The following is an 18,977-nucleotide window of genomic DNA, read 5'->3' as shown; positions in this document are numbered from 1 at the left end:
GCCACATGGGAGAGGCCGAGGCTCAGTAGGGAGATGCGGCAAACCCCACGTGCAGAGCCTTGACTGCCGAGGACAGCCTGCCTGTCCCTGAGCAGATCCTGGCTGGTGCAACGCTTGGTTCTCCTATTCTGGTCCCTTTAAGCTTCTGGGCCCTGTACACAAACATCCCCTGTATTCTGAACTCCCTGCAACTCCCGGTGCTCCAAGCCACCCCACACTCTGAGGGCCATCCCCTGCACTCTGAGCCTGGGCCCCGCTGTCTGGCAGCCAGCACTCCCATGAGTCTAGGCGCTCTATCCCAGAAGCAGGATCAGAAGGGCTCAAGTCAGCCCAATTTGCCTTTGCAGAGTCCTTTTCTGTTCCGGGCATCACATGTCCTGTACAGGGAGGTAGACTGAGGCCCCACTCCAGGTGGGAGAGCTGAGGCTCAGGGGCTCTGAGACTTGCAAAGATTGTGCCATCTGAAGTAGCCAGTGCCAGGTGGGGAGAGAGGCCTAGCAAAGCCACAGCCCAGCCACATACTGATTAGCAGCTGAGGTGGGTCTGGGGTGTTAGCTGTGTCCTAGCCCACTGACCCGTCTCCTGCCTTCCTCAGTGGTGCTGAGCCCAGCCTCTGTGGATGAGGCCCACCCGCAGCCCAGCCTGCCTCCCGAGGCAGCTCAGGAGGACGACCTGCACCTGCTGTGGGAGGCCCTGGCTTGAAAGCGTCACATGAGCCGTGAGCCCACGCTGGACTCCATCAGCGAGCTGCCTGAGGAGGATGGTCACTCGCAGCACCTGCCACAGGAGGCAGAGGAGGTGGCACCTGACTTCTCCAAAGGCTACTCCATGGCCAATGAGCTGGCACGCACCGGAGAAGCTGACCTCTCACACACCAGCTCTGATGATGAGTCCCGGGCAGGCACCCCTTCCCTGGTCACCTACCTCAGGAAGGCTGGGAGGCCAGGCACATCACCACTGGTCAGCAAGGTGAGCACCCCAACTTGGCCTGCAAGGAGAGGTCTGAGACCTTCACCATCCTTCCATCCCTCCATCCATCCATCCATGCATGCGCTATTCATCCATCCACAATTCATCCACCCATATATGCATCTGTTCATCTATCATTTTTTCTTCTATTCATCCACTCATCTACCATTCATCCATCTATCCATGCACCTATTTATCCATCTTTCCTTCCTTCTTTCCATGTACCCATCCATGCATCTGTCCACCATCCATCCACGTGTCAATCCATTCATTCATCCATCCATTCATCCTTCCATTCATCCATCTGCCATCCATCCATTCATGCATCCATCTACCATTCATCCATCTATCCATGTACCCATTTATCCATCTTTCCTTCCTTCCTTCCATGTACCCATCCATGCATCTGTCCATCCACCATCCATCCATGTATCAATCCATTCATCCATCCATCCATCTTTCCTTTCATCCATCTGCCATTCATCCATTCATCCATCTGCCATCCATCCATTCATGCATCCATCTACCATTCATCCATCTATCCATGCACCCATTTATCCATCTTTCCTTCCTTCCTTCCATGTACCCATCCATGTATCTGTCCATCCACCATCCATCCATGTATCAATCCATTCATCCATCCATCCATCTTTCCTTTCATCCATCTGCCATTCATCCATTCATCCATCTGCCATCCATCCATTCATGCATCCATCTACCATTCATCCATCTATCCATGCACCCATTTATCCATCTTTCCTTCCTTCCTTCCATGTACCCATCCATGCATCTGTCCATCCACCATCCATCCGTTCGTGCATCCATCTACCATTCATTCACCTATCTGTGCATCCATCCATTCTTCCTTCCACCCACCATCTACCATTCATCCATCTATGCATCCTTCCATTCATCCGTCTGCCATCCATCCGTTCATGCATCCATCTTTCCATCCTTTCCTCCTTCTACCGTCCATCCATTCATACATCTGTTCTTCTTTCCTTTCATCTGTTTATTCATCGTCCGTCTACCATCATCCATCCATTCATCCATCCTTCCATCCACCCGTCCACCACCGATCCATTCATGCTTCTGTCTTTGCTTCCTTTCATCTATTCGTCATCCATCCATCCACCTACCATTCATCCACTTATTTCTGCATCCATCCATCCTTCCATCCACCCATCCATATTCATTCTGTGAATCCATCCATCTGCCATCCATCCATTCATGCATTCATCTGCCCATCCTTCCATCCTTCTACCATCCATCCAATCATACATTTGTCTTTCTTTCCTTTCATCTGTTTATTCATTATCCATCTACATCCATCCATCCATTCATCCATCCATCTGCCACCAATCCATTCATGCTTCTGTCTTTTCTTCCTTTCATCTATTAATCATCCATCCATCCTTCCATCCACCCATATGTGAGCCATCCATCAATGCATGCATTTATTCTCTTCTGTCCATCCACCATCCATCCTTCAATCCATGCATCTATTTTTCCTTTCATTTATCCATTTATGTTTCCATTCTTCCTTTTATTCATTCATCCATTCATGCATTCTTTCTTTTTTCCTTTCATCCACCCATCTATTTATGTGTCCATCTCCCTTTACTTTCATCTATTCATTCACCTGCCATCTGTTCATCCATATGTTCATCTTTCCTTTCTTCCATCTATCCATTCACCATCTATCCGTCCATGCACACATTCTTCCTTCCATCTAGTCATTCATCCACCCATCTGCCATCTATGTACTCATCCGTCCATCATTTATTCATCGTCCTACTGTCTGTCCATTCATCATCTGTCCATCATCCTTCCATGTGTTCATCCATGCATGTATCCATTCATCATCCATCTACCGTCCTTCCACTTGTCCATCCTTGTATGCATCCATCCTTCCTTCTTTTCATCTATTCATGCATCGTTCTCTCTGACTTGCATCTGTCTACCCACTATCCATTCATGTATCCACCCAGCATACTTCCATTCATCCATCCATCTGCTATCCATGTGCCACTCCTGTGCCTGTTCACCTGTTTATTGATTTATCTGTCAGCCTGTTTACCCACCCATACAACCATGCAACTCCATTCATCTGCTGTTTATTATCCATCCGCCATTCGTCCATGATCTATTCCTGTACTTGTTCACCTGCTTGTCTGTTTATCTGCCAGCCCATTTACCCACCCATCCACCCATACCACCGTCTGTCTAACCATTCACTCATCTGCCAGCCACCTACCCACCCATCCATGCACACACCTGTTCTCCCATTCAACCCTCCGTTCATCGGTGTATCTCTCCATCCACCCAGCACCCACCCAGCCATATACCCACCTGACTGTTAAAATTTTTGCCTGAAGAGTTGGAACTGGCCTCTTCATGGTGATCTTCACAACCCTGTTCATCCCCGTCTGGGTGACCGTGTAAAGCGATTTCCAGGAAGTGGGTTTGCCTTTTGGGTGGTGCTGTCGGACATCTAGGTCAGTCGAAGCTAGTGTGGGTCCAGTTGGTAGGAGGAAAAAGGGCATACTGGAGCGAGACCTGGAGCTGTCCCCGCCATGTGTCCTGTGCTAGTCCTGCCCTGTTTCTGGCCTCAGTTTCCCTATTCATGACATCAGGCTCTGTGCCCACAGGTCGGGGCCCCAGCAGCGCCCTCTGCGAAGCTACAGGAGCAGCAGGAACCACTGGCTGCTGTGCGCCCACCACTGGGAGACCTGAGCACCAAAGACCTGGGTGATCCCTCAGTGGACAAGGCAGCTGTGAAGATCCAGGCCACCTTTAAGGGCTACAAGGTTTGGCAAGAGATGAAGCAGCAGGAAGGGCCCGTGTTCTCCCACACATCTGGGGACACTGAGGCACAGGTGGGGGATACCCTGCGGCTGGAGTGTGTCGTGGCCAGCAAGGCAGATGTGCGAGCCCGCTGGCTGAAGCACGGTGTGGAGCTGTTCGATGGGCAGCACCATCACATCGACCAGCTTGGGGATGGTACCTGCTCTCTGCTGATTACTGGCCTAGGCCGTGCTGATGCTGGCCACTACACCTGCCAGGTGAGCAACAAGTTTGGCCAGGTAGCCCACAGTGCCTGCGTGGTGGTCAGTGGGACAGAGAGTGAGGCCGAGAGCTCCTCTGGGGGTGAGCTGGACAATACCTTCTGCCGGGCTGCCCGGCGGCTGCACCGGCTCTTCCGCACCAAGAGCTCGGCCGAGGTTTCAGGTGAGGAGCTCTTCCTGAGTGCAGATGAGGGCCCTGCAGAGCCAGAGGAGCCTGCAGACCGGCAGACATACCACAAAGACGAGCATTTCGTCCGCATCCGTTTTTAGGTACTTACCGAGGCCTGCCAGGTGGTAACGTGCTTCCAGGAGATGTTTGCCATGCTAGGCATCGGAGTGGAGATCAACCTTGTAGAGCAGAGGCCCCGGAGGGTGGAGATGACATCAGCAAGGAGGCCCCTGCACCTGGGGTGCCTCCAGAGCCATCGCCCAGCCTGCTGACTTCTGATGCTGGTGAGTCTGCATGAGCTTCAGTCTGGGGTCCAGAGCCAGGGTGAGGAGGCAGGGGGAGGCAGGGGAGAAGGAATAAGGCAAGTTGTGTCCAGAGTCTGCTGCAAGCTCAAGGGGTTACCTGTGCCCACCGTTGGGCTCTTTGCAGGTGCAGCCCTCTGGGGTGTGAACAGCTCTGACTTTGAGGTTAAATAGAGGTTAAAATCTATTTGAACTCCAACTCCGTCTCTTATTAGCTGTGTGCTTTGGGAGAAGCTGCTTAGCATCTCTGTGCCTCAGCTTTCACATGTGTGAAATGACAGTTGTTCCTTGGTATACACAGAGGATGGATTTCAGAACCCTCATGGGTACCCAAATCCACACATATTCGAGTCCCCAGATGAGCCCTGCAGAACCTGTATACATGAAAATCAGCCCTCCCTATACAGGGTTTTGCATCCCACAAGTGCTGTATATTTTAATCCACATTTGGTTGAAAAAAATCCATATATAAGTGGACCCAAGCAGTTCAAGGGCCTGTTGTTCAAAGGTCATGTGTACTCACTCTAGAATTTTATTTTTTAAATGAGACTGAAATGTAACCTGTATAAAATGCTGCATTCCTCATGGTCCAGTCTGCATACCATTTCCCATTCAAGCATCTAGGAGTAATTGAAAAGCCATTTCCCTATTTACTTGTATCTCTCTAGGAATGTTAAAGAGGGTATGATGAATATCCCACAGTGTTATTTCTTGAAACTTCTCTCCAATTTTGAGCCTCCCCCTTGCTTTGAATCCCTCACCTGCTCCTCCTGGACTTACAGACCACACAGTCTTTATCTTTGCTTTACCTCCCTTTTCCTCCCTGTTTCCAGCCCCTTCTCCCTTTTGCCTCAAAGTAACTTGGGAAGCAAGCTGGCAAGCAGAATTCTTAGAGAACAAGGAAGAGAGAGAGGCTTAGCAGGCAAAGACACCATTCTGTTTAGCTGTCAGGGTCTTCAAATGCTCCCGTGTGAATGATTGCTCTGTACGCCCTGTGTGTCAAACCTTTCCTCTGGTGGTGACTCGCTTGTATGTGGCAGCCGGACATGATCACTGTTCCCTGGGGCTAACTCACCCATCTTTCCCTGCCCCAGTGTTCCTGACCGAGTTTCAGAACCAAGAAGTGCAGGATGGGTATCCTGTGAGCTTTGACTGCATGGTGACAGGTCAACCCATGCCCAGTGTGCACTGGTTCAAGGATAGGAAGTTGTTGGAGGAGAATGACCACTACATGATTAATGAAGACCAGCAGGGTGGCCCTCAGCTCATCATCACAGCTGTGGTGCCAGCAGACGTGGGCGTCTACCACTGCCTGGCTGAGAACAGCGTGGGGGTCTCCTCCACCAAGGCCGAGCTCTGTGTGGACTGTGAGTGCTACTGTCTGATTTGGTGTCTCCAGGTTGGTGGTGTAGGGACTCCTGAGTTCGGCTTGAGGATGGTTGAGAGAGCATTCATCTCAGGCCAGGCAGGATTTGGGGCCTCAGTGTCTTGTGGCTGTTGGAAAGCTCTCTGGGAGCTCAGGCATCATTATGCCTTTGCCTCCTCATAGCTGAGCTCCCACATATGAATGACAATAGGGGATGTTGGTTTTTCCATTCCTGGGTTACCTCACTTGGAATAATAGTTGTCAGTCTCATCCAGGTCACTGCAAATGCTGTTCATTCCTTCCTTGGTATGGTTATGTAGTGTTCCATCATGTGGATACACACCACAGTTTCTTTATCCACTCGTTGCTTGATGGACATTTGGGCTGGTTCCACAATTTTGCAGTTGTGAACTGTGCTGCTATAAACATTCGTGTGCAGGTATCTTTTGAGTAATGACTGGTGTTCCTCTGGGTAGATTCTCAGTAGTGGGATTGCTGGAACAAATCGTAGTTCTACCTTTAGTTCTTTAAGGAATCTCCACACTGTTCCATAGCGGCTGCACCGGTTTACATTCCCACCAGCAGTGCAGACGTGTTCCCTGATCACTGATCCATACCAACATCACTGGTTTTTGATGATGGCCATCCTTGCAGGAGTGAGGTGGTATCACATTGTGGTTTTGCTTTGCATTTCCCTGATGATTAGTGATGTTGAGACATAGAATATATTTTAAAAACCCAAGTAGAACTTGGTTTTTCTCTATCTAGAGATGGTAGAACTTCCAATGGATAGGATTCATAGCAGGTTAGAGAAGAAGAGTAGAAATTTATTATAGAAGAAAAACTATATCATGCAGGGACATGAGGGAAGGCAGGAGCAGGCCCTCTCTGGGGTCCCTTCTATAAGAGCGGTAATCCCACTGATGGGCGCCCCACCCCTATCCACCTCCCAAGGGCCCACCTCTTCATCCATGGGGGGCTGATATTTCAGCATATGGTCTTTGGGGGCTACCCAAACATTTATTCCATAAGTGAGGGTAAGTCCAGTCCCAGTCACTCCATCTTGACTAGAAACACAAGTCCCAGCTGCTGATTTTGAGGACTGTGTCTCTTTTATTATAAGTTCTGGGGTACACGTGCAGAACATGCAGGTTTGTTACATAGGTATACACGTGCCATGGTGGTTTACTGCACCCATCGCCCCATCACCTACATTAGGTATTTCTCCTAATGCTCTCTCCCCTCTAGCCCCCACCCCCGACAGGTCCCGGTGTGTGATGTTCCCCTCCCTGTGTCCATGTGTTCTCATTGTTCAGCTCCCACTTATGAGTGAGGACATGTGGTGTTTGGTTTTCCGTTCCTGTGTTAGTTTGCTGAGAATGGTTTGAGGCCTGTATCTCTTCATCCCCTTGTTCCCTAGTAGGATGGAACTGGAAGGTTCTACCACTATCACTGTTTCTTCTGAGGCCTCTGGATCATCCAGTATTTAGTTTGCTGTGTCAAAGAGGCTTGTAGTTGGTTAGAGGCCTTGAGGAATGTGGCTGGTAACAGCCCGGGGTGGAGAGGCAGCAATGCCGCTGTTCCCCCCGTGACGTCCCAGCTCCAAAGTCTAAGTGGCTCCCAGGCAGGGCTGTGTAGTCAGGACATCTGAGGGCTGACGCTGTCCTGGTGCCAGAGCTTGTGCTGGGGCAGGTGGGGTGGCAGGCGCTGCTCTAGCTCCCTTTCCTCCCCCAGTGACAAGCACAGACTACGAAACTGCAGTAGATGCCACGGAGACCTCGTCCTACTTCAGTGCCCAGGGCTACCTGTCCAGGTAGGGGCTGCAGAGGTGGGCTGTGCCCCAGACTGACCTTGCAGGGCCTCTCAGGGAGTGACGGTGCTAGGTGAGGGCCGGGCTTGGGCTGACAGGATGCACAACTGGAGGCTTTCTTCACGCCCCGGTGGTCTCTGTCCACTGAGTGAGCAAACAGGGGCTTCCAATGTCATCCATGCCGAATCCCCTCCGCTCCCCTCCTGCCCTGCTTCACGGCTACCGCCTTTTCTGTCCTCATGCCAGCCAGGAGCAGGAGGGGACAGAGTCCACCAGTGATGAAGGCCAGCTGCCCCAGGTGCTAGAGGAGCTGAGAGACCTCCAGGCGGCCCCTGGCGCATGCCTGGCCAAGTTCCAGCTCAAGGTGAAAGGTGAGAGGGAAAGGCAGTGGGGACACGGCCATGGCGGGATGGAGGTCAAGGAGCTGTCCCCCGTCAGCCACAAGTGAAAGGAGACCCGGGCAGTGGGGTCAGGCGGTCACTCATTCCTGCTGTATAGGGTCCAGCCCTGGAGGGTTCTGTGAGCCCCTCCCTGTTGGTGCAGAGACAAGAAACTGTGGAAATAAAAGACACAGACACAGAGATAAAGGCAGTTTGGGCCCAGGGTCCACTGCCAACCAAAGCGCGGAGACCTGCAGTGGCCCCGAGTGCCTGGATGCTCTTTTATTAAGTACAAAGCAGGGGGCAGGTAGGCAGCATGAGGTAATGGTGGTCGGTGTTGGGGGTCAGGTAAATCATGTGTCTTGGAGATAGGGGGCCCAGGACTTTCACGTAGCCGAGGCGAGAAAACCTCATGCATCCTTGTCTTCTGAGAAAAAGAGAAACCAGGTGCAGAAGCGGGGTGTGAGAGTGGACAGGGAACGTGACTGCTGAAGCACAGCCTCACATAGAGACAGTTGAGCCCCCGGAGGTCTGTGGGCTCCTGACAGTCATCAGCCCTTGCCACAAGAGCGTGGAGGAGCGGAGTTTTCTCCTAACTTCCCCAGGAAGGAGACGTCTCGGCCATTTGGACATCTCCTCCCCTAGCTGGCTAAGCAGCGGATGCTTTCCCAGTGCTGGCGCTGCTGCACAGCTGAGGCACCCTCCAGCAGCCCTTATGAGGGCGTGACAGACGGCTTAGAGCACCTTGCCTAAGGGTCACTTTGTTCACAATGTCACCTCAGTTCCATGCCTCGTAACCCGATAGTCATTAGTAAAATTAAAGGTTATATTGAGTATATATCTTTATAAGTAACTATAAAATTATATATGATTATGTAAAGGAATAACTGTGTGCCTACATTTCTAAATTAATATTTATTTGGGAACAGGCTGCGGCTTCAGACCTTTACGATGGTACTTGCAGGGTCCCCCCCACCACATGCTGCCTGGGTGTGGGAGGCCAATGCTGCGTCACTGGTGTTGGGTCTGTCTCCCATCTGGAGGGCACAGTGCCCATGGGTGGTAGCCCAGGCTGACCACTCCCCCTCCAGTGGCCCAGGCTACCCAGCTCCCAGGTTACACTGGTTGAAAGACGGCCAGCCCCTGACCGCATCCGACCACATCCACGACTGACAAGAAGACTCTGCACACCCTGGAGGTCATCTCGGTCACCTGGAAGGATGCTGGCCAGTACGCAGCCTACATCGGCAATGCCACGGGTGCCGCCTACTCATCTGCACGGCTGCTGGTCCAAGGTGGGTGCTCCTGGGTCCCGGGCAGAGCCTTGGGCACTGGCCAGCATCCTGGCCAGGGCTGACACCCTGCAACCCTGCCACCTCAGGCCCTCAGTGGGGGTCAGTGGCCATCACCCCTTCATACAGAGTGGCACGGGCGGCCACAAGTCGGCCCTGCAGGGAGTGGGTGTGCAGCCCTCTGTCCTGACCGATGGGCAGGCTGGAGGTTGAAACTGACCCAGAAAAGTGAGTCAGCCCTGTGGCTCTAGGTAGACCCGCACACAGCCAGAGCCAGTGGTAGCATGGGACTAGAGATCCCTACTTCCTTATCGTTCAAAAAGTTGTAAGCACTGAGAGATCATTCCAAGGTTCACCCAAACCCGTCCTGCCACTGCTGTGGCTTTCCCCTGTGGCCCCGGGTGGGAGTCCCCTGCTGCTCTGAGCAGTGGCATTCTGTGGCATCTATGGCAGGGTGAGGGTGGGTGGTGGTCCACACGGTCTGTTGCCTCTGTCACCTGAACGTGGGGTTCCAGAGCTCCATGGCCTGGCATTCAGGCGGGGGTTAGGACGTTTGCCTGGGGGCAGTGCTGCCCTCACATTCCCTCACCACGGTGAGTGGAACTGCTGGGTATCCACACAGTGCTGGGTAGGAGCCACGGTGGGGCCCCTGGGTGCCGGCTGTCTGACTCCAGTGTCTCTTTCAGGCCCCGATGAACCTGAAGAGAAGCCTGCATCAGGTAAGGCAGCCCCAGGCGGGCAGGGAGCATCCAGGTGGCTGTGGGCGCTGAGGGCCTGAGCCCAGTGCTGGCTGAAGTGGAGATGTGAGTGGCCACGGGCTGGCTCAGGGAGAGAGCAGCATGGTGCTGTCCAGGTGCTGTCTGTGGAGAGCCACCTGGGGGCCTGCAGGCACTGTCGGGGACCAGGAGGCAGGCGGTGGGGGCCGTGCCAAGTCTCCAGCAGCTGCCCTGTGCCCTCCAGATGTGTGTGAGCAGCTGGTGCCACCCCAAATCCTGGAGAGGTTCACCCCCAAGAAAGTGAAGAAAGGCTCCAGCATCACCTTCTCTGTGAAGGTAGAAGGTAGGGCACTTCCCACCCTCGGCCGTGGGAAGATCACCCCTGGGATGGGACAGAAGTGCCCCCTTCCACTCACATCTCCCCCAGGGGGCCACAGGAAGGGCTCCACCTCCAGAGGCCCCGCTCCTGATGGGGTACACCTCCCACCCTTTCACCCGCCCTCAGGATGCCCGGCACCCACCGTGCACTGGGTCAGGGAGGCAGCTGAGAGGGGCGTGCTGTGGATTGTTCCCAACACTCTGGGCTACACCGTGGCCAGCTCGGCACAGCAGCACAGCCTGGTCCTGCTGGACATGGGCCGGGAGCACCAGGGCACCTACACGTGCATCGCCAGCAATGCTGCCGGCCAGGCCGTCTGCTCCACCAGCCTGCACATCTCTGGTCATGAGTGGGGAGTGGGGGGCGGAGGGCTGGGGCATGGGAGGAAGGCCCTGGGTGGCTTTGGGGTCTCCTCGGGGCACATGGCTCATCACCACCATCTGGGCCAGGACCCTGTGGGACCCCCTTTTTCCTCTTCTCATTCTCCTACAGCACCACAGAGACCCTAAGACGGGTCAAGCCCTGGTGGTGCTGGTGGGTTTCAGCCTCAGAGTCCTCTCTGGGCCCAGGCCCTTGTGGGTTCCGCACCACCAGGTTCAGGGACTTTTCCTGAAGCCCCCGTGTCCTATTCCTTGCTCAGCCCCTCGGAGGACAGGAGAACGCATTCCCCTCCCATCACTGTTGGGGTGACCTCAGGCCAAGAGTGGGTTGGGGAGGTGGGTTGGGGAGGTGGGCTCGGGCACAGCCCCTGCTCAGGGCTTTGGAGGGACCCAGTCCAAACCCAGAATCAGATGTGCTGGGGTCAGAAGCCCCATCCCGATGGCTCACCCGGTCCTCCTGACAGTGCCTAAAGCAGAGGAGCAGGAGAAAGTGAAGGAAGCGCTGATTTCCACTTTCCTGCAGGGGTGAGTGAGGGCTGTCCCTGGAGGCTAGTCCAGTCTGGGTCAGGGAGGGCACTGTAGGAGTGGGGGACAGGACAGTGCTGCCCCTGGGGAGGCCACCTGTCCCCAAGCATGTCCTGGCTCTGCCCCATGCAGGCCATGTGGCTTGGCTAGTTCTCTTCCTTCTCTGTGCCTCAGTTTCTCCCTTGCAAAATGAGGGCTTCCCTGGGGCCTCTCTGGCATGGAGCCCCTTTCCCTGCAGCCTCCAGACCCTCTTTTTGTCAGGAGCTTAAAGGACGGAGGGTGGTGGGGTCCAGCTCAGGCCCCTCAGGACACTCCTTTCACCCATTTAGGACCACACAAGCCGTCTCAGCACAGGGGTTGGAACCTGTGGGTTTGGCTGACCTTGCGGGGCAGAGGAAAGGTATGATCAGGGTGGGTGCGTGCCTGCGAGGGGCCAGGGTGGCTGAGCCCCTGATGCTAGGGACAGGGAGGAGGCTGCCCAGGGGTGGCTGAGCCCCTGATGCTGAGGGGCAGGGAGGAGGCTGCATGGGGGTGGCTCCAGGCCTCAGAGGCCCCTCCTGGGCAGTGTAGCTCCAGGACACCTGCTCATTTAGCCAGGACCGACCCATGTTCTTGTGGCCTAGACTTGAGGCATGGTTAGTGTTGGAGCCACGTCTGATCCCTGTGGATCCGGGAGCCTGTGGGGTCCCTGGGCCAGCCCTGGACATGAGCTCACATCCAGAGGGCTGTATAGACAGCTGGGTGCCAGGCACTGAGAACAGTGCAGCACAGCCCCGCTTTGGCCCCACAGCTCCTCCTGCAGCCTCATGCGCCGGTCTAGCCTCTGCCAGCTCTGTCCCCAGCACCCCTCATCTACTGTCCCCTGGTGTTTCCTGCTGTGCCCTGTCTCTGGACATTGTCAGCCCCTTGGTCATGCCTTGGCTTGATGCTCATGAGCCAGAGTGACTCCTCATCCTGGTGGGTTCCCACCAGCCCGTGCCCTGCCAGCCACAGTCTCATCATCTCCCTGCTGGACATCAGCACCATGCCAGGGAGGCCTCGGCCCTTTGTTCACCATTGGCTCCCAGGGCCCAGGACCGGCCTGCAGCATGGGGTGCTTGTTGCACATCTGAGGGGCATGCAGCCGCCTGAGCAGAGCATTTTTACCCCCCAGGAGAGCCTCTGGCTGCCAAGGAGGCCCTGGGCCACCTATCCCTCACCAAGGTAGGCACAGAGGAGTTCCTGCAGAAACTGATCTCCCCACCAAGATGGTATCGGCCAAGATCATGCAGGGTGAGGGGCAGTGGCCCGCGTGCCAGGTCTCTGGGGTGTGTCCATGGTGGGTGTTTGGCCTGCCCCTGAGCCCTGGAGACCCAGAAGCCAGCCAGGATGACATAATCCTTGCACCCCCAGCCAAGCTACAGGTGCCCGGAGGCGACAGTGATGAGTCCAAGACGCCATCTGCGTTCCCCTGGCACGGCCGATCATGGCCGTCCTCAGGCGTCCGGGGGTCTTCCTCGGAGTCAGAGGACGGGGATGCCTGAGGTGAGGTAGGTGGCTGGAACCCTCTGGGAGCAGGGCAGGGAGAGGCTCTGACCCTCCTGAAGAGAGGTGCAGGGTGGAGGGTGCTCAGGAGGCAGGACTCCCATCAGACTCCAGGGAGGGGGACCCACAGGGTGCACAGGAGGCAGGAACTGGTAAGAACAGGGCCTTCTCTGCACGGGTCCCAGCAGAGACTTGCCTTCTGGGAGGGGTGTTTGTTTGGTTCATTCATTCTCTCCTTCATTCCTTCAGCGGAGAATGTGTGTCAGGCCTCCAGTGTCCCAGGCACTCTGTTAGGGCTAGGGATGGGCTGAGAGTGGGGAGATGGTGAACAGGTAATGGAATGTAGGCAGCCCAGGCCTGGAGCCCCCGGGGCTGTGGTGACCTGTGGGGTCGGGGTCAGGCAGGGGAGGCCTCCCACACCCCTGCTGTTCTGCTTGTGCACAGTGACTCTGGGGAGCCTGGCCCTGGGGCTGGGGATCTTGACAGGCCTGGCTGGCACTTCTGGGGTCCCACCACCTCAGCACCCCCACCCCTCTCAGATCTTTGATATCTACATGGTCACTGATGACTACCTGCCCCTGGGGGCCGAGCAGGATGCCACTGTGCTGCGGGAAGGCCAGTATGTGGAGGTCCTGGATGCCACCCACCCGCTGCGCTGGCTGGTCTGTACCAAGCCCACCAAGTCCAGCCCCTTGCGGCAGGGCTGGGTGTCACCAGCCTACCTGGACAAGAGGCTCAAGGTACTGGATGCCCAGGCAGGAGGGTCCTCAGGGGTCTCGGGGGTCCTGGGAGGGTCATCCAAATGCCCAGGCAGGAGGGTCCTCGGGGGTCCCGGAGGCCCCGGGAGGGTCATCCCAATTTGAGAGGCAAGAGCCAGTCCCCACAAGGCAAGGCCAGAGCTCAGCACCCCAACCACAAACTCCTCTCCCTTACCAGCTGTTGCCCGAGTAGGGGGCCGCCGAGGCCCCCGAGGTCCCTGGGGAGGCGGTGTCTGAAGGCGAGTACAAGACGAGGCTGAGGTGAGCGGCTGCCGGGCCCTAGGCGGCGGCGCTGGCGTCCCACCAGCTGGACCATCTCCCAAAGCAGCTCTGGGTCCAGGCCCCAGCACTGGAGGTCTTGGGGTCATGGTCACGCTGATTCCTCTGCAGGGGCCTCTGAAACACTGCTCCTGTGTGAGCCTGTTGGGGATGGGTGGGGGCTGAGGACAGTGGAGCAGGCCCAGAGCTGCCTGGGTTCCCACAGCTACCCTCCCGGCCTCTCGCTGGTGGCACCCAGCTGAGTGGCTTCCTGGTGTTGGGGCCTGCCTTGTTAGAGAGGGAGCCTCTCTGCACCTGCTCTCCCACTTCCTGCAAGCAGGCGACAGACTGCAGGTGGCAGGAGGCGTTCCAATCTAGCAGCTGAGGGAGCCGGGCCTCATGGCCCGCAGTCCCTGTGCAGGAGGCAGGAGCTCCAGGGTCCCTCACAGTGGCCCCCTCCCGCCCAGCTCTGTGATCCAGGAGCTGCTGAGCTCCGAACAGGCCTTTGTGGAGGAGCTGCAGTTCTGCAGAGTCACCACCTGTAGCACCTGGAGTGCCACCCCCATGTGCCCACGGCTGTGGCCAGCCAGAAAGCAGTCATCTTCTGCAACGTACAGGACATCAGCCGCTTCCACAGCAGGTGGGTGGGGACACACAGACACACAGACACACACACACACACACAGCGTCCATGCGCAGATGCTCTGTGGGGCCAGGCCTCCTGCAGGTGGGTTGGAGCCAAAGAGGGAGAGAACCTGTGCTGACTTGATTTACCCCTTGGCGCACCTTCCCTCGAAATCCAGACGTGTGTACCTGGCTTACTCATGGGAAGGCCTGTGGCTTACCCACTGCTGATATGTGCATGCATACCCTCACACATGTACACACATGAACACATACATGTGTACATGTACCGTCTTTAACAGCACACACCCATGTGCATGACACGTGCACATCTGTAGATGCACACACATGCACACACCCACATACACGTGCACATCACCTATGTGCACACATGGGCATGCCTGTGTACATTATACACATGGACTCGTGTACATCTCCATGCTTTATGCACACCTATGCACATGCACTTTTGCACACCCTTTCATCTGCAGACTTGTGTATACATGCACAAAGCACACAGTGTCTCCTTCCCCCGCCACCTGCCTGTGTGTGCAGCCACGTGCATGTTCATACACATGTGCATGCCTCCACAGATGTGTGCATACGATATTCATGTGTGCTTTTGTACATGGCACACAAGCACTTCCTTGCATGCCCACACCTGTCTGCACACACACTCTCAGGTCCCAGGAGCCACAGGGCCACAGCCCTTGTGCAGGGGCCAGCTTCCTCCCAGAGGTGAGGGCTCAGGGCCGGGCCATGGGGCACGGGCTGAGTCCTGATGCCATCCCCCTCCATGGCAGCTTCCTGCAGGAGCTGCGGCAGTGTGACACGGACGACGACGTGGCCATGTGCTTCATTAAGAACCAGGCGGCCTTTGAGCAGTACCTGGAGTTCCTGGTAGGGCGCGTGCAGGCTGAGTCGGTGGTCGTCAGCACAGCCATCCAGGAGTTCTACAAGGTGCCCTGCCTGAGCTCATGGGCTCCCTCTGAAGGCTCAGTAAGCCCAGCCATCCTCCAAGGCTCATCCTGGCCTGCGTGTATCAGAGCCTCTGCCCACAGCCTCCCTGTGGCCCCCTTGGGCCTCCGTTCTGAAATGGGGGCAGAGCTGCATCTGCAGCCCTGTGCTCCTGGGCAGGCTGCTTCAGCAGCAGCGTCCTGTGCTTGTCGCCTGTCAAGAGGTGATGACAGCTGTCACTCAGGGTGCAGGGCTATGACCCACCCTCCAGCTCTCAGGGACTCAGCCATCAGGGGGCCTCCCATTCCTGCCCTAAAATCCCATTCCTGGTTCCCACAGAAATATGCAGAGGAGACCCTGTCGGCAGGAGACCCCTCTCGGCCCCCGCCGCCGCCCCTGCAGCACTACCTGGAGCAACTGGTGGAACTCGTGCAGCGCTACCAGGCCTTGCTGAAGGTGGGCCCTGCCTCCCCTGCCCAGGCTGGGTCTCTTGAGGTCCAGCTATGGGGCAGCCTGAGCCCCGACCTCCGTCCCAGCCCCAGGAGCTGATCCGAAGCAAGGCGCGAAACAGAACCGTGCGCTGCTGGAGCAGGCCTACGCCGTGGTGTCTGCCTTGCCGCAGCGCGCCAAGCACAAGCTGCACGTGTCCCTCATGGAGAACTACCCCGGCACCCTGGAGGCCCCGGGCGAGCCCGTCCGCCAGGTCGGGGAGTGGCCGGGGCGCAGGCGATGTTGGTGGGTGTGGGGTGCTGCCAGGAGGTGGGGGCACGTGCATGAGTCGGGCAGGGCACTGGGCCCTTGGGTGGCTCTGGGGTCTGCACGCTGGGTGTCCTGGCTGGCCACAGGCTGACCGCAGCCCACACCCTCCCCAGGGCCACTTCATTGTGTGGGAGGGTGCGCCGGGGCGGGGGCGCATGCCCTGGAAGGGCCACAACTGCCACGTGTTCCTCTTCCGCAACCACCTGGTGATCTGCAAGCCCCGGCGGGACTCCCGCACCGACACCTTCAGCTATGTGTTCTGGAACATGATGAAGGTCTGCAGGTGCCGGGTGGGGTCCCCGTCCCTCGGCTCTGCGGTGACGCCGCTGGTCTGGGGTGGCCTGAGTGTTTCCTTGCCAGGGCCCACATCTGTCAGGGACTGTCCAGCCATGTCCCCTCCCTGTGCTGACGCCCTCCCCAACCCGCAGCTGAGCAGCATCCACCTGAACGACCAGTTGGAGGGGGACGACTGCGCCTTCGAGGTGTGGCAGGAGCGGGAGGACTCGGTGCCCAAGTACCTGCTGCAGGCCCGGACGGCCATTATCAAGAACTCGTGAGTGAAGGAGATCTGTGGCATCCAGCAGCGTCTGGCCCTGCCTGTGCGGTGTGAGCGTCCACCTCCCCGCGGGGGCGGGGGACTTAGCCAGGATGAGGCACCCGAGCCTGTTCCTGCAGCCACACAGGTCCTTGCCCAGGTGGGTGTGAGGGGTGGGCTCGGTCCCAGGACAGACAGCTCAGCCAGCTTGTGGCGTGTAACAGCTACAGCCTCACGGGGAGCCCTGGGGCTGGGTGTTGAGTCGGCCCTGACCCGAGGTGGGGGACACTGTGGGAGCCCCAAGCACAGGACACCCACCCAGATTGTGTCAGGGGCCATGAAGGGTCTGGCAGCCAGGGTGTGAACAGAATTTTTCCCCAGGCCCGCCCTAGTCTCTGTTAAACACACACCTGCCTCATGCACCTGACTCCAGATGGGGACCTTGGATGAGGGATGACAAGGGACAGTCCCCATAGTGGCCACACTGTTGGATGTGGAGCTTGTGGCACAGGGCAGGTGACCTGCCAGGTACACCTGGGGGTGCAACAGCCGTACATCCCCCCGCAGAGCACTGAGGGCTGTGTGTGCCCTCAGGGCCCCCAGACTTTGAAGAGGAGCTGGCCGACTGCACCGCCGAGCTGGGCGAGACGGTCAAGCTGGCCTGCAGCGTCACAGGCACACCCAAGCCCATCGTCAGCTGGTACAAAGGTAAACCCAGAGCCGGGGGCCACAGCCTTCCTGTCCCAGATGCTGGCCCTGCCAGCCGAAAGAAATGGGCTGTGAGGGCTAGGGGCCCAGTGTGGGGTTTGGCCAGGTGTCTGGGGCATGAAGGACGGGCCTCATACATCCACTTGCCACCCACTTTCCAGCATGGCAGGGACCCAGAGATGCAGAGGCATGGAGAGGTGGGAGTCGGGGGATCTCGAGGAGGACTCGGCTCTGCAAAGCTGTTAGTCGCACGGTCAGGTCTGACTGTGGCCAGAGGGCCCAGTTAAAATAGCGGCTGGGAGAGCCGCCTAGGGAAAGATCCGGGAGGCGCTACACACGGGCTTTGGGGTGTCCCTTCCAGGGGCGTCATCTCTCTCAGCGACAGCACATGACACACATGGGGTGGAGCCAACCAGTGGTTTCCCCAGCCCTGGTGTCCAGGGTTTTGCAGACTCAGCCATGGAATCATGGCTCCCTGCTCTGTAGCGAGCCTTGGGCTCCAGCCCTTTGGGAGGCCAAGCTAGTGCTGCATGGGCCAGGGACCCCGGGAATCTCAGAAATCCATGGTCAGCATAGATGGTCCCATGTGGGAACAGCCATTCTTACCAGCCAGGACATCCCAAGAGCCCGAGGTTACCTCCCAGGAGTGGGGGCCTCTCTCTGGGCAGCATCCATCCTCCCCTGGGCTGGAGCTGTGTCGGGTTTGAGCAGCGGAGGGACACAGTTTGGCTCTGTCATCTATCACCTTGGCTGTAATGTCAGGAACCTGCTGGGGAGGGCCGAGAGGGGACCTGGGATACCAGCCTGGGAGCCACCCTGGGAGCTGGGGGACTGGGCTCGGGTGGCTGTGGACTCCAGGGGTGTGTTGAAGGCCGAGCTGGCCCATTTGTCGATGGGGTGGCTGGCCATGTGGAGAGAGCTTGATGTCCAGATGTGCGCACCTTGGGTCTGGACATCTGCCGGTGTGGGGGTTCCATTGACAAAGGGTGGCATGCAGACGGGCTGGGTGGGAGGAGGAAGCGCCAGGTCTGGGAGGACCCTGCAGAGTCAATGCCTGTGGGGATGCAGGCGGAGGGGCCGAAGGGCAGTTGGAGAAGTGCAAGTAGGCTCAGGAGAGGGTGTGGCCAGAGAGGGTGTGGCCAGAGACCACAAATGGTCAGACTCGCAGATCATCTGACCTGCCAGCTGATGCAGAGTGCGTGTGGAGGGGTGAGGCCCTAGCACCCAGGCTTGAGAGCTCCCACTTGAGTCTGCAGAGGTGAGAAGAGGTGAGCCCAGGGAGAGGAGCGGCCAGGGAGGTGGGGGCCCAGGAAGCCAGCCAGGGGTAGGGGTGCCCAGGGCTGCTGGGGTCCCCAGAACTGTGGAATCTCCCATTCTACCCCTCATGCATGTGCAGGTTGGCCTGTCACGATTTACACACGTACACATTACACACACTTGTGCACACACTTAGAGACACACACAGAGACACATGGTACATCTCATGCATATGTGCATA

At 57.1% G+C, this 18,977-nt stretch overlaps 1 protein-coding gene across 1 annotated transcript in view; it reads left to right on the top strand.

The window, feature by feature from the left end:
- Positions 1–18,977, top strand: part of LOC135272757 (obscurin-like) — a 64,785-nt gene that overhangs the window by 25,969 nt on the left and 19,839 nt on the right. The window contains 27 exon segments of the mRNA XM_064371349.1: positions 596–969; positions 3,621–4,416; positions 4,419–4,487; positions 5,594–5,875; positions 7,609–7,687; positions 7,931–8,055; positions 9,164–9,230; positions 9,232–9,359; positions 10,043–10,075; positions 10,317–10,415; positions 10,578–10,796; positions 11,296–11,356; positions 11,686–11,756; positions 12,510–12,593; positions 12,596–12,628; positions 12,749–12,885; positions 13,420–13,620; positions 13,817–13,899; positions 14,364–14,419; positions 14,422–14,536; positions 15,324–15,480; positions 15,817–15,933; positions 16,020–16,050; positions 16,053–16,180; positions 16,350–16,511; positions 16,665–16,842; positions 17,366–17,479. Coding sequence (XP_064227419.1) covers positions 596–969; positions 3,621–4,416; positions 4,419–4,487; positions 5,594–5,875; positions 7,609–7,687; positions 7,931–8,055; positions 9,164–9,230; positions 9,232–9,359; positions 10,043–10,075; positions 10,317–10,415; positions 10,578–10,796; positions 11,296–11,356; positions 11,686–11,756; positions 12,510–12,593; positions 12,596–12,628; positions 12,749–12,885; positions 13,420–13,620; positions 13,817–13,899; positions 14,364–14,419; positions 14,422–14,536; positions 15,324–15,480; positions 15,817–15,933; positions 16,020–16,050; positions 16,053–16,180; positions 16,350–16,511; positions 16,665–16,842; positions 17,366–17,479 — 3,999 coding nt within the window.

The sequence above is a fragment of the Aotus nancymaae genome, unplaced genomic scaffold (genome assembly GCF_030222135.1).
Source record: "Aotus nancymaae isolate 86718 unplaced genomic scaffold, 86718_ANA_hifiasm-v0.15.2.pri h1tg000131l, whole genome shotgun sequence".
NCBI classification, from domain to species: Eukaryota; Metazoa; Chordata; class Mammalia; order Primates; family Aotidae; genus Aotus; species Aotus nancymaae.
The sequence above is the reverse complement of the archived record's forward strand: the minus strand, read 5'-3'. Positions and strand labels throughout refer to the sequence as shown.